The 15,960-nt window shown below is 40.9% G+C and overlaps 1 protein-coding gene across 1 annotated transcript in view; it reads right to left on the bottom strand.

Annotated features, from left to right (window-relative positions):
• The window catches only part of LOC124711909 (U-reduvitoxin-Pr21-like), a 62,188-nt gene extending 56,358 nt beyond the window's left edge, over window positions 1-5,830 (bottom strand). Inside the window, exon 1 of the mRNA XM_047242162.1 lies at window positions 5,673-5,830. Within this exon, the coding sequence (XP_047098118.1) occupies window positions 5,673-5,742 (70 nt within the window). The 5' untranslated portion in view covers window positions 5,743-5,830. The remainder of the gene's footprint in view (window positions 1-5,672) is intronic.
• Between the last annotated feature and the right edge of the window lie 10,130 nt (window positions 5,831-15,960).

Genomic DNA, 15,960 nt, shown 5'->3' with positions numbered 1-15,960 from the left:
CAGTGCAAACACATTGTGAATGATTTTCCTCAATCGTTTTTGCAAAAGTATGAGAGATAAATTCAGAACTATAGCGAGTCGTAGAAGAAACGGTCACAACCGCTATGTCCGAATTAGACAATACTGGAAAATCTATAAAATTCTAATCTCAACAAATAAAAGCGAGTTTGAACAAAGTTCTGCTAGAATGGCGTGACCAAGTAGTTGCTCAAATCACGACCGCATAACAGGAATTGTCTACAGTCAGCTGCGTGGTTCCATGTACACTACCGATAGTCTATAAAGTATGAGATTATTACACCGGTCCTACTGCAACAAATAGTACAACGTTCAATAAAGATACAAACTATAATAACCAGTCGGTAGTTCATGTACCATATGTGGTAATAACTGCATCATCAATCTCATCTGTTTTGCTTGAGGATAATCTGGTCATAGACAAGTCAAAGTCTTTATACCACAGAAAAATATTCCGCGTAGAATCGTGTTTATACTAGCTTCCAGAGGAGTGTTACCGCTGTCTTGGACTGAGCACCAAAACATCCGTTTAACCACAGACTACATAGAAGGCCGTGGAGCTCCTTGGGCTACAGACAATGCTAAACTCCAGGATATTCTTCACAGGTACTGTGATAAATATTTAAGCAAAACTTGTTAATGGGACGAACCGATTTCTCACAAAGATGTTTTAAGAATTCTGAAGCCAAAGTTCTCCTTCGATATTCGTGAGAAACTTTTACACGTACCAAAAGAGGATTTAGAACATTTTTATGTCTGTTCTAGATTCTACTGGTCTTATTGACGAGGATATGAAGGTCTATAACGGAAACCATATCGACCAGACTAGCACGCTGCATGAGGTCAGCCACGCGCGCCGGATATAACACGGGCAATCTTAAAGATCACTGTGGTGCTCCTATGAAGTCACCTTCTACGTCACCCAAGTGTGATGTATGCTGCACAGTGGCGCAGGTACGGTATTCGGATAATAGTTGCAGAGGAAGGTTTAAAAATAGCTTGCAAGACGCCGGGTACCAGGGGAACAGGCAGACAAAATTCCAGAAAGAACGATAGCAGTTTCTGGAATTCAATTATGAAGCCCAGAGACAAGGAAGTGAAGACAATACTTATCAGCAAAATAGCTGTATACAACAGGGTGCGCCTGATAGCAGTTGGCAAAATCAAAGTCATTTGCTAAAGACTGAGGAAGTCACCAATGAAGCACCTCCAGCTATCTCCACAGAAGCTTAATCAAACTAATTTCGACCTCATTAAGCCCTCTGATGGCAGATGTATCATAATGTACGGGCTCTCAAGGCAATGATGTTAGTCTCTTAAGGTATGATGACGGTACCGATATTAGAGGTAAGTTTACTTTGGATCAGCTTCTGCACAGTAAGAAATCATGGGGTATAATGCTAGCCTCGGTATCTGCCATAGTGGGAAAAATTCCTACAAAAATGTAGACACTTGTCCTCTATTGAGGTTTTACCACATAACTTGTTTAAAAAAAGATTAAAGTAGTAGACAAAGTACCAATCTAGCTGGTACAAAATTGTGAGAGTTCTAGGTGATAGGTTGCAACCTATCAAATCGCAGACAAAAGTAAATGTCGTCGTTGGAAATGGAGAGGTCTTATCCTGTTCCTGATTGCAAAAAGTCTTGTTGTCGACTGCATGCTGGGTATGGAGTTTTTCTGTAAAATTAGACTTTTATTTGGGTAAGATCTACAGTTCTACTTACGAATCGAGGGCAAGGTTATCAAAGCACATTTAATACAATCAGCAATGGTGCATGATATGTTCTACCAGGGGATTAAAGTAAAAGTTTTAAACGCCGAGAGTGTTCTACAAGATTGTTTCTCAGCTCACTATGGTAAAAATGAGAATAAAATAGCTTATTTACAAGATAGGACAATAGAATCTTCTTATCTGGATACACAACTGTAATTAGATTTAAGAAACATACTTTTGATGTACTTACATGTTGTTGAGGCGAAGCCTGGCGTAAGAAATAGATGTGGACATGATTCCATAGGACAAATTGTGCTATAAATCTTACTCCATTCCGTGAATGAAACGAGACGCTCCAGTTCGAGAAATATGGTCAACTGTTCAGTGAAAAATAATTGAATCATAACATTCACAATACTGCAGTCCATTATTAGCGGTAAATAAACATAACAGCCAAGTACATCTCATTCTGGATGTGCCTGGTATTAATGAAATAATTATAACAGTCTGCAAATAACCAGAAAATCTAGAAGAGCAATTACTGGAATTTCATGTAGTATATGACTTGACAAGGCTAGATCTCTCCTGCTCCTGTTGGCAGGTCTTATTGTTATATGAGTCTAGGAAATACACAGCTTTTGTCTATGCAGGTAGAAGTTATCAGTTTTGTGTTTTGCCATTTGGACTTAGCGTAATTTCTGGTTTATTAACTATGGCACTAGATACTGTTCTCAGACCAGATCTCCTAGTCAAAGTAACACTATATGTTGATTATCTCTTGATTTTAGCTGTTGTACAGGAACATTTCGTGAATTTTCACACGCTGGAGTCTCACTTAACTTGCAGAAGTCAAAGTTTGGCCGTGAGAAAATAAAATTTTTGGGACATGTGGTATCTCCTTAAGGAATAAGTCCTGAGCCTGATAAGTACAGTGATAAATTTTGCAGCTCCGTACACAAAACGGCATTTGGAAGCTTTTCTTGACCATAGTTCGTTTTTTCTTGGACAACCGCTAACAGTCCACCACTATTGAGACTATTAAAAAAGAATATCCGATGAAAATGGTCAGTAGAATATCAAATAGATTTCAACGCTGTAAAGAATGCTTTAGCTAATTCTGAAATCCTATGTCATGTTGACATGAACGTAGAATTTCGCGTTGTCACTGACGCATCGTTTTTGTGAATTGGTGCATGTCCATTTCAAACGTCTGAAAACGACAGTAAGTTAATACAATTAGTTTTGCTAGGAGAACCCTTTCAGAGCCCTACTCACTTACGAGCTCTGGCTGGCCATAATATGGGCGTTTAAGACGTTCAGTTATAACACGTTAGGTATTATGTGATTAGCACATTCTGAGCTTTTTGTTGACCTGTTGGCTACTACATCCTAAGATTACGAGGTGGACAGCTTTCATACAGGAATACAGTTTCGACAAAATGTGTATAAAATGTAAGACTAATGTTGTGGCTGACGCTTTGTCGTGTCTACCGCAATGACTGACTGATCTTTCGGATTTAACAGGACAGATAACTGACTACAGAATTTTACTAATGAAAGACACACAGCACAGACAATACTGTTTTGGTATGTGTAAAGAGCTGGCTACACTGCAAGATGCAGAGCCAAGGCGACATAAAATAGAAACTCTCCTTAATAAATTTTACAGCATCACAAAATTAAAAACGACGTTTTATTCCACAGATGTTGTGTTTCTGATGACAACTGGTGTGTATGCATTCGAGTTACTTGGAGAGAAACTTCAGTTTGGCATACTCATTATGTTTGGAGTCATTACGGTGCCACCAAACACTATTGCGGTGCAATATGTACTTCATGGACTTTAGAAAGTAAGTTACTCAAGTCGTTTCACCTCAGACCACTGAAACGGCGTGGCAACCGGAAGAGTTGAAGAACGCGGGACAGTACAGTTCTTGTGGGCAAAACGTCTAAATTGCACACAGATTCAGCGTGAAATTCTGGCCCTATATGGGTGAAATTCAGGCCCTGTATCTATAAAACGCAAACTAGCCTCCAGCCGTTGTGAAATGTTGCCAAGGCCGCGCAGACGTCTGTGTTGCTGATAGGGAATTCCACATTATTCATCAGGGGATTTCCATCCTTCCTGCAAGCTGAAAGAATAGGTGGTGGGAAGAGATTTTCCAACCATGAGGTCGCCCAAACAGCGGTTCTCGAGTGGCTCTGTTGACCAAGGATTTCTATCGTCGAGGAACTGAACGATTGGCAGAACTTTCCGCCCGTTATTTACAGAAGATTGATGGAAATGACGAAAAATAGTGTAATGTGTCTGTGTCACTTTGAAGTGTGGTGCAGAATTCAATAAAACATTGTCCGCCAGCTGTAATAATTTATATCTTACAATTTGAAGCGCCCTCGTAGATAAGTGGACACAAAGCAGTTGCTACTCATTGACTAACCACGTTTGGTCTCTGCTGAAGTAAAAAAAAGTAATATCGTACATAACTTCTCCAAAGTAGAAGAAGCCAGGAAATTACCACCACACAATAAAAATGTTATACGAACCAGCGTCGAAAAACAAGAACGTGCCAATACGTTTGTGTTTCAAAGTATTAATTTGTAGTTCAGGCCCACTAAATTGCTCGCATGTGTAAAATCCACTTTCTACTTATCTCCTTACACTGTCGAAGCTAGTTCGTGAAATGTGACGTGCTCTGTGATGTAGAAGAAAAACCTCCTTGACGTTAGATTACACTGGGAACCACGTGCTCAGCGACGGCAATATTAGTACTGTAAAGAAAATGTCAGCCTCCATCGTAAGAGGTCTGAAATCATTTGATACAGCAAACCGATTTCAGCCACTCTGTGACCATCTTCGGTGATATTATAAGACATGAAAGTAGACATGAAGACCGTATTATGTGACGTAGGCATACGTCACGTCGAATATATTACAATTATAACATACAGTACATACAAAAAATTAAGTCTTGAAGTTTCACGCAATAAAAACACATATTGCAACTTCAACAGGGCGTCAATACAGAAGAACATAGCAGCTAATAAACAAATTTTGAACTGAGCTAGCAGCTTACAATAGCGTGCAGCAAAGTTCCGTACAACTGAGAGCGTAATTTCTAGTATTGCTATATTTTTGGATTATTTATATTATTGATTTCTCGGATTACAGTGACTGCGTTTTTAATTGGTTCTTTTCTGTAAAATATTGGTACCCTTTTTAATGAAATATATCCAGTGTAATGGGTTGTTTGCAAAAATTGGGCACTGTGACATAATACGGTCTTCATATCTGATTTTATGGCCAATAGTTTTGTAGTACTGAAGATGGTCACTCAGTGACAAAAATCGATTTGCTGTAATGAATTCTTTCAGATCTCCTACGACCGAGGCTGTGACTTTTTTTGGTTTATTGTGGGTGGGTTAAACAGGATATGGTTGACAAGTAGTAAGTGGGGTAGCACTAAGGATGTTCACATCATGTTGCACTAGTAGACGCTGCAAGAGACTCCTGTCCATCACTGAAAGATTTATTGTTTAAATTCCGGGAGTATATGTTCCCAGAGGAGGCTGGCAACAAATTACTTCCGCCCCACATGCATGTGGCGAAATTATCACGACACGAAAATAACAGAAATTGAAGCTTATCTGGTGAGTTAGTCGTACGCGAGTAGCACAGTAAAATGAAAGTGGAAAGGGGGGGGGGGGAGGAGGGTGAGAAGGGGGTTGGGTTAGAATGATAGTGCTATACGAACTGCCCTTCTGCGACAGCCCTAAGGTGGCTTCCGGAGTACGAATGTAGATGTTGACTGAACTTTCTCCCCATGGAAGATTGTAATACGTTGTGAAGCAGTAGGAGGCAACATTCAGCGCAAGAGACAGTATGAAAGGTGTGTTGATGTATGCATTATCTACACACTACTTTAGCAATATCTACTGTACCTTTCTCAGCATCCACCAGAGACCCCAGCGCCAATAAAAGGAGGACTAATACGGAGGCTGTGGTGTTCATGGCTGCTGTACTGCTAGTGTTGAAGACGCCTGGACCTAACAGCTGCCGAGCCACGACCGATTATCTGACAGCTGTGTCGACCCAGCGATAATTCTGTGTTTACTGATGACCTCTGAATTCCGAAGCGAAGGGCACATGCACATTGGACGCTGTACAGTGCATTGCGTCTCAGAGGTTATTTCGTGCCAATATCATTTAGCATACTGACCGGGAGGAAAATGGCTACGCCTCCGTAAACCAATCTCTCTGTCTTAATCGCTTATTTTATTCGTTCAGTTTGTCTTGTAATATATACTTCTTTATTTCGTAAGTCTTCAAACTGGTTTGATGTGTCCCACCTCGCCCTGCTCTCCTGTGTCTGCCTCTTTATCTCAAGAGTAGTACTTAGACACGGCGTCCTCGGTTGTTTGTCCGAAGCATTCCAGTCTCTGTCTTCTCTTACAGTTTTTCCCCTCTAAAGCTCCCCATCATTGTAGATCTTCATCTAGTCAGTGATTTGGAAATATACCTTCACTCTGTGCAGGACTTTGTCATTTCTTCTGTAATTTTCGCAGTCCTTTTTTAACACCACACATCACACGCTTCACATCGTTTCTTTCCCTGATAATCTTGTGCTCCAGACTTACATCCTCAGGAATGTCTTGTTCACTTTCTTGCGAGGCGGAATGTCTGTACTTCGTCTACTGTGTGGTCCCCTAATTTCTATGTTAAAATTATTGCAAATTTTATTTCTGCTACTCTTCATCACTTAAAGTAGTAAAGGAGTTTTGCCATTTGTGGAGCAAAATAACTGATGATGGTCGAAGTAGAGAGGATGTGAAATGTAGACAAGTAATGGCAAAGAAAGCGTTTCTGAAGAAGAGAAATTTGTTAACATCGAGTATAGATTTAAGTGTCAGGAAGTCGTTTCTGAAAGTATTTATATGAAGTGTAGCCATGTGAAACATGGACGATAAATAGTTTGGACAAGAAAAGAATAGAAGCTTTCGAAATGTGGTGCTACAGAATAATGCTGAAGATTAGATGGGTAGATCACATAACTAATGAGGAGGTATTGAAGAGAATTGGGGAGAAGAGGAGTTCGTGGCACAACTTGACTAGAAGAAGGGATCGGTAGGTAGGACATGTTGTGAGTCATCAAGGGATCACCATTTTGGTATTGGAGCGCAGCGTGGAGGGTAAAAGTCGTAGAAGGAGACCAAGAGGTGAATACACTAAGCATATTCAGAAGGGCGTAGGTTGTAGCAGGTACTGGGAGATGAAGAAGCTTGCACAGGATAGAGTAGCATGGAGAGCTGCATCAAACCAGTCTCAGCACAGAAGACCACAACAAACAACAACAACAACTCTTCATCATTAATGTCCACCGTGTGTGCTCATTAGACAGTTTATTTCATTCTACAGGACTCTCAAATCGTTGTCACATTCACTGAGAACAACAATGCCATCAGCGAATCTTGATATCCCATCATTCTAAAATTTTAATCCAGTTCCTGGAGCTGTCTTTTATTTAGTCCAGGAGTTCCTTGACGTGTAGTTTGATCATCCATACCTTACAACACTTTTAATCCGAGCAATTCCGTGTAAGTGTTTCATCGTTTTTTATCCCTCTTGGTTATTGTAGATATTGTACGTTACTCGCATTTCCCTATAGTTTATATTACGCTGTCGAACAATTTTTCTAGTTCTCAAAAAATTCTAGGAGAGTGTCTATTTTTCTGTAGTTTTGCCTCCATTATCTGAAAATGGCATCACTTGGATTTTTTCTCCAAAACCAAACCAATCAGCATTAAAAAGATCTGGAATTTTCTTTTCCAATCATATGGATATTCTTTTTGTCAGCAGCTTGATTGCTTCAATTGAAGGTGTGACAATGGCTCCCGTGCTGACAGTCAGGGGTGGTGTGACGTCTCCTTTGAACGCCGCAAGCCGACGATCACTTTGTATATACATTATTCAGCAAAATGTTGTTAACTTCAAAGATAATAAACCAGAATGTAAATGCAGCAGTCGGTCAGTCATTTACTGTCTATAAGAACGTAATATTCGCTGTTGTAAGAATAATTGTTTCTTGTTATCTACTATCTTGTTATGCGATATTGTCGTAGACTCCGTAGTTTTTTGCTGTAAGTCGGTTCTAAAGTACTGAAACATGTGACAAAATATTGAAGGACGTGTTAGAAAGTCCATCAGATACACTAAAGCTGACATTATCAGAGTAAAGGAAATATTTCTAGTTCACAAAAGCTAGAATATTGGTCTTGTCGCACTTACCGGAGAAATGTCTCAAGGCTGTGGACAATTGCTGAAAATTTTATTAACTGCGGAAACGGATCCACGGATGAATCTCCCATTTCCCTCAGTCAAAACATCATCTTGAACTTTTCAATCTCTGTCACTCTTTGTGATCGCTGAGGTTCATTTCTTGCACTTCTTTCTTAAAATAGCTTAGAAAGGACAACTGATTGAATATCAATTGCCATGAGATACTTACCTGTCAGTTCAGATGTACTATTTGTTATTGCAGTAGTCAAGTTTGTTATAACAAATTTAGTTCTGAGTGTTTATCCCTTGATTAGTTTGTAATCCTATTTCTTTGTGTGTGTGTTCATTAATTTGCAAAAGTTAAAGATCCTGTTTAAAGTGAGAACAGACCATTACACTTCTACAACATTTACATAAAACTGGGCCCTTACTAAAAACATCGCAGTATTACCTTTGACTTTTATCTTGGGCTCTGTTTATCACGAAATGAATTTTACTTGTCCGGGATGATACTGGAGTACCCAATTTTCGTCAAACTCAGAGCTCGGTCATCATGATATTCACCAAATGGGTCAAGTTTAAGACCTAACAATTATTATTATTCACGCCGGTTTTGACACTGCCGTCCACGAGTATTATGCTAATAAACAGGTAGGGCAGAAACAGACTGACAAGTTAGTAAGCGTGTTGCAGGAGAGGTTGTGACGCGAAATAATTATTAAGAAAAATTTCGATACGTTGCGCCGTTTCTGAGTTAACTGCCTAAGCTTAGATTTAAATTAGATGTAAACAAATTCCTCTTTTACAGAAATGCCTTCCTTCTTATACGAGTAGTTAATCTTCATTTAAATCTTCGCTACCTTGACCAACATCGGATATTTTCCTGACAGTTTGCAAAACTCATTTACTGTTTTTATTATCTCATTTTCTAATCTAATTCCCTCAAAATTTCCTGATTTCATTCAACTACATTCCATTACCTTTTTTTCATTTTTGTAATTGTTCATTTTATTACCTCTTTTCAAGACAATGTCAATTCGATTCAACTTCTCTTCCAAGCCCTGTGCTGTAAAACACCTTTTGAAGATACTATTCATTCAGTTCTAAAGCTTTTCGTAGTCCTGTGCTGGTTCTAAAACAATTATAATATCATCACCCCAATCATTAATCTACTTTCTCAATTGTGGCTTTGTTGCCTTCGTTGGTTGCTCACTCTACAGACTGAATAGTATCGGCAGTAGGCTACAAACCCGTCCCACTCCCTTCTGAGCTAACAGCGCCCTTTCATGTCCTAGTCTTACAACTGGGTTCATCCCTGCTATCTCTAAAATTTCAAAGAGTGTATTATCAAAAGCTTTCTCTAAATCCAGTCTGTCTTGTAAGCTAAGCTCGCAGGGACAGTACTGTCTCGCGTTTTCTTACATTCAGTCAGAACCCAAACTAATCTTTCTCGAACTGTACCCAGCCAGTATTTCCATTCTTTCGTAAATATATATATATATATATATATATATATATATATACTCCTGGAAATTGAAATAAGAAAACCGTGAATTCATTGTCCCAGGAAGGGGAAACTTTATTGACACATTCCTGGGGTCAGATACATCACATGATCACACTGACAGAACCACAGGCACATAGACACAGGCAACAGAGCATGCACAATGTCGGCACTAGTACAGTGTATATCCACCTTTCGCAGCAATGCAGGCTGCTATTCTCCCATGGAGACGATCGTAGAGATGCTGGATGTAGTCCTGTGGAACGGCTTGCCATGCCATTTCCACCTGGCGCCTCAGTTGGACCAGCGTTCGTGCTGGACGTGCAGACCGCGTGAGACGACGCTTCGTCCAGTCCCAAACATGCTCAATGGGGGACAGATCCGGAGATCTTGCTGGCCAGGGTAGTTGACTTACACCTTCTAGAGCACGTTGGGTGGCACGGGATACATGCGGACGTGCATTGTCCTGTTGGAACAGCAAGTTCCCTTGCCGGTCTAGGAATGGTAGAACGATGGGTTCGATGACGGTTTGGATGTACCGTGCACTATTCAGTGTCCCCTCGACGATCACCAGTGGTGTACGGCCAGTGTAGGAGATCGCTCCCCACACCATGATGCCGGGTGTTGGCCCTGTGTGCCTCGGTCGTAAGCAGTCCTGATTGTGGCGCTCACCTGCACGGCGCCAAACACGCATACGACCATCATTGGCACCAAGGCAGAAGCGACTCTCATCGCTGAAGACGACACGTCTCCATTCGTCCCTCCATTCACGCCTGTCGCGACACCACTGGAGGCGGGCTGCACGATGTTGGGGCGTGAGCGGAAGACGGCCTAACGGTGTGCGGGACCGTAGCCCAGCTTCATGGAGACGGTTGCGAATGGTCCTCGCCGATACCCCAGGAGCAACAGTGTCCCTAATTTGCTGGGAAGTGGCGGTGCAGTCCCCTACGGCACTGCGTAGGATCCTACGGTCTTGGCGTGCATCCGTGCGTCGCTGCGGTCCGGTCCCAGGTCGACGGGCACGTGCACCTTCCGCCGACCACTGGCGACAACATCGATGTACTGTGGAGACCTCACGCCCCACGTGTTGAGCAATTCGGCGGTACGTCCTCCCGGCCTCCCGCATGCCCACTATACGCCCTCGCTCAAAGTCCGTCAACTGCACATACGGTTCACGTCCACGCTGTCGCGGCATGCTACCAGTGTTAAAGACTGCGATGGAGCTCCGTATGCCACGGCAAACTGGCTGACACTGACGGCGGCGGTGCACAAATGCTGCGCAGCTAGCGCCATTCGACGGCCACCACCGCGGTTCCTGGTGCGTCCGCTGTGCCGTGCGTGTGATCATTGCTTGTACAGCCCTCTCGCAGTGTCCGGAGCAAGTATGGTGGGTCTGACACACCGGTGTCAATGTGTTCTTTTTTCCATTTCCAGGAGTGTATATATATATATATATATATATATATATATATATATATATATATATATATATTTGCAAGCACGACGTATTAAACTGATAGTTCTGTAATAATCGCACCTGTCAGCACCTACTTTTTCTGCTATTGGACTTATTACATTCGCCTTGAAGTCTGCGAGCTATTTCGCCAGTCTCATACAGCTTGCGCAACAGATGGAAAAGTTTCATTATGGCTGACTCTTCTAGGCATTTCATTGTTTGTGAGGGAACTTCGCCTGTTCAAGGAGCCTTGCTTCGACTTAAGTCTTTCAGTCCTCTGTCAAATTCTCCTCGCTGTATTATATCTCCTATCTCATCTTCACCTACGTCCTATTTCCTTCCTGTAACATTCCCTTCAAATTCTTTTCTCTTTTGTAGCCTTTGTGTACACTCCTTCCACATTTCAGCTTCTCCTTCTTTGCTTAGCACTGGTTTTCTGTCTGAGCTCTTAACATTCATACAGCTGCTACGCTTTTCTCGAAACGTGCCTTTAATTTTCCTATAGGCGGTATCTAACTTTGCCACAGTGAAATACGCTTGTAAATCCTTAGATTTGTCATCTAGCAATTCTTGCTCAGTCATTTTGCAGTTCCTGTCAATCTCATTTTTTAAACGTTTGTATTCCCTTTCTCCAGCTTCATTTGCTGCATTTTTTATATTTTCTCCTTTCGTTAATTAAATTCAGTATCTTGGATGATATACGTCGATTTCTACTAAGCCTTGTCTTTTTGCGTATTTCATCCTCTACTGCCTTCGCTATTTCATCTCTCAAAGCTACCCATTCGTCTTCTTCTGTAATCCTTTCCTCTGTGCTGTAGTAAATCGTTGCCTAATGCTCCCTCTGAAACTCTCGATAACCTATGGTTCTCTTAACATTTCAAGGTGCTACCTCTTTAATTATCTACCCTTTTACAATTTAAGGTTTAAATCTTCAGTTCATAATCAATATATTGTGGTTAGAGTCCACATTCGCCCCTGGAAATGTCTTACCATTTGAAATCTGGTTCCGAAACCTCGGTCGTACCATTATATAATGAATATGAAGCTTGCGGAGTCTCCTAGTCACTTCACGTACACAACCCTCTTTCATTATTCTTAAACCAAGTGTTAGGCGATCGTTGGTGGGAAATACTTCACAGGCGGTTTCTTATTTAATTTCTTTCCCCCACCTACTGTTTTTCCTTTTCTTCCTTTTCCTGGTATCGGATTCCAATCTCCCATCATCACAGTGCTCTCCCTTAACTACCGGAATAATTTCTTTTATCCCATCACAAGTTTTTTCATGTTCTTCATCTTAAGCGGACCTAGTTATTATATAATCTTGTACTTCTGTAGTGCGTGTCTTCTTCATGTCTGTCATAGACACGATAATGCATTCACGATACTATCCGTAACAGTCTACCTGCCTTCGTATTTTTTATTCATTATTAGACCTCCTCCTGCATTACCCCTACCTGATTTTTTCTTTGTAGACCTGTACTCACCTGACTACTTATTCTTCTTGTCACTGAGCTCTATATTTAATTTCATTCTTTTTTTAAATTCTATAATCTACCTAACCGACTGAGGAATCCAACATTACACACTCCAATCCTTAGAATGCCAGCTTTGTTTATCCAAATGACGACATTCTCCTGAGTAGACCCTCCCTGCAAATCCGATTAAAGGACCATTTTACCTCTGTGATATTTACCCAAGAGGTTGCCATCATAATTTAACCACACAGTGCAGATGCATGTCCTCGGGAAAAATAACGGATGTTATTTCCTCTTTCTATTAGTCGTTTGCAGTACCAGCGCAGGAAGACCGTGTCAGATAATGTTACAAGGCCAGATCAGGCAATTCTCCAGACTGTTGTCTCCCATCTGCTGGAAAGGCTGCAGCTCCTCTCCAGGAACCATTTGTATGAGGGAGACATAAACTGTAGGAAATGGCAAGACACATAATTATAGCTCAAGAATAGGAATGCCCAGAAACGTAAAATTAAAATTCCGCTTCATATTGTCTCATTAAACTTTACAGGTGTAAAACTTACGTATTTTGTGTTTCTGTTTGCTGGAGAGATGGTGTGCTTTTACAAATACTTTCTGGCCTACTGAGAATGTTCTTTTAATTGCTGTTCTATCTCCTCTTTCTTTTCTTTTAATGGCTGCCTTTCTGATGTTGGAGAGTGCTGTTGCTATGACTTGTTTGTGCTGTCTACGTGGTACAATAGGAAATCTAACATTTTCTCTGGTTATGTTTGGGGGTGCAATATTTTTAAGTACAGTAACTGGAGGTAGTAGTGTAGTGCTATGTGGTATTTCATTTATTACTTCTTGAAAATCTTTAAGGTATATATCCCAAGTGTTGTGTCTTTTGCCTGCATATAATCGGCATAAAGTGCCTATGTCCTTCATAGATCGTTGTGCTGGATTTACACTAGGTTTGTACTTAGATATGTATATGGGTTTTATTTTGTGTTGTTTAAAAGTGTTCTGCCATTGCACTGATTTGTATTGTGGGCCATTATCCGAAATTATTCGTTCCACTCAACCTACTTGTCTGAGAAAATATTGTCTAAATGCTTTACATATAGTAAGACCTGTTGCCTGTTTTAATGGTGTCAAGGTAACATATTTAGAAGTAAGTTCCAAAACGACAAATATGAAAATATATCCATTTTTTGTGCGTGGGAGGGGCCCGATCAAATCTGTTGCAGCTATTTGTTTTAATCTTTTAGGGTTATTGGAAACATAGGTGGTTTGGTTTGGAAAGTGACGTGTTTAGCCCTCATACATTTTTTGCATTTGACTAATACTGTTCTAATTCGTCTTTCCATATTAGGAAAATGGCTTGTTTGTTTTATTTTTAAAAAGCATTTCTTTGGTCCAAAGTGGCCATTACTTAAATGTGTATACCATATGTACTTATTAATTAGTTCATCTGGGATATAAATTAACCATTCATTCGTTGCAACATTTTGTCTAAAAAATAAAACATTGTTTTTTACGAGATAATGCTGTCGAATGTCTGGAAAATCCTTACTCCTCCACTTGTGTTTGATTCCTAGTGTTTCGGGATCCTTGTCCTGTTCTTTGCCTATGTTTTTCAATGCTGTCGTAATGTAGTTTTCGAAAGGTACTTGTTTCATATAGTACATTGTAAACTGGTCTTCTGGTGCTTCCAAACCTATGTTATTGGATGCACCCTGTGGACATCGTGGTAAAGCATCGGCTAACACATTCGCTGGTCCTGATATGTGTGTAATAGTGAAGTCAAATTCTTGTAGTATTAACATCCATCTGGCTAACCTCCCATGAGTTAGTTTGGTGGATAACAGAAATTCTAATGCTTTGTGGTCAGTGTATACTTTTGTTTTTCTTCCGAATAGGAAGTATCGAAAGCGTTGGAAGTCCCATACAATGGCCAATGCTTCCAGCTCCGTGACTGAATAGTTTTTCTCGCTTTTTGTGAGTAAAAATGGTCCAAATGGCTCTGAGCACTATGGGACTTAACATCTATGGTCATCAGTCCCCTAGAACTTAGAACTACTGAAACCTAACTAACCTAGGGACATCACACAACACCCACTCATCACGAGGCAGAGAAAATCCCTGACCCCACCGGGAATCGAACCCGGGAACCCGGGCGTGGGAAGCGAGAACGCTACCGCACGACCACGAGCTCCGGACTTTTGTGAGTACCCGACTGGCAAATGCAATTGTTCTATATGATCTTAGCCCTGCCTGTTCGTATTCTTGGAATAAAACAACTCCTAAACCGCTTTTTGCTTTCGTTTTCACGTGCGCCTCGTCTTTTTCTTGCGTCATCTTCCGAAAATATGAACTCCTAGTTCCCTTAGAATACCTTTAAATGCTTCGACGTCATTGCCTCCGCGACCTACTAATGACTGCTGGTATTTCAATGGTAGCTTCATCGCGCATAATTTAATCAACTCTCCGTCACTGTATGGTACATCTAAGCATTGATTTTTCTTTGCCATTAATTCGAAAAATTTCACGGGACTCTTCTCTCCTGAATTTTCAAAATATGGGCTCTGTAATAATTGGTACTTCACTCTGTTCTGTGCTTCGCTGGACCAATATCGTGACAGAAAATTCTCTCTGAAATCTTCGTACGATCGGCATGTCGCTGCAACATTCTGCATGGTTTCTGCGACTGTTCCTGACATGTGTGCACATATAAAGTCTAATTTGTGTGCTAGCGTCCACTGTTCTGGTAATCCTACTCGGAAATGATCAATAAAAGTTCGTGGATGTAATGAGTTTCCTTCTCGAAAGTGTTGAAATTTTCTGACTGTGAGGAAATGATCGTTGTCGTACTTCGTCATAGTTCCATTTGAAATTCGCGATTCTTCGCCACTTTTGTTTCTGATCATTTCTCCCGTCGTTCTTTCCGGTTGTGGTAGATCCATTGGATATTGTTCACTGTAACTTTCGCCTACCCTTGCGTAGTATCGTTGGAGTGGTACGCAATAATTTTCTTCCATCGGTTGTGAACGTGTAGCTGAATGCATTGCACTGTACTCTTCGCGACCTGGTTTTCCATTGTCAGGTATTGGTTCGGTATCTTGTCTGGCTAACCTTACTGCTTCATTGCACGATCCAAACTTTCTTGAAACATACATTTGTGGTTCCGCATGTGTTTGTGATGACGTTTGTTCATCAAGAATTTCGAAACGTGTTTGTTGCTGTGCAGACTATCTGATTTCACGTATGTTACTTTCCGCCTGTGATTGGAATCGCAAATGCGTAATATCTTCGTTAATTGCTTGTTTTTCCGGTGCTGTTACAATACGGATGTGGTTGCAGACTCTGTGCTTGTTCGATCCTGTTCACTACGTTCTTCAATGGTTTACAACAACTCTGTTCGCAATTTCTGAAATTGTCGCTTCGTTTGCGCTTTTATTTCGACTATGCGGTTATCATATCTTTTCAGCGCTGTTTTTGTGATACGTTTGTGTAACACACTGTTTCCAACAATTTCACAC

Source organism: Schistocerca piceifrons, chromosome 8 (genome assembly GCF_021461385.2).
Source record: "Schistocerca piceifrons isolate TAMUIC-IGC-003096 chromosome 8, iqSchPice1.1, whole genome shotgun sequence".
NCBI classification, from domain to species: Eukaryota; Metazoa; Arthropoda; class Insecta; order Orthoptera; family Acrididae; genus Schistocerca; species Schistocerca piceifrons.
This window is presented reverse-complemented; position numbering and strand designations above follow the sequence as displayed.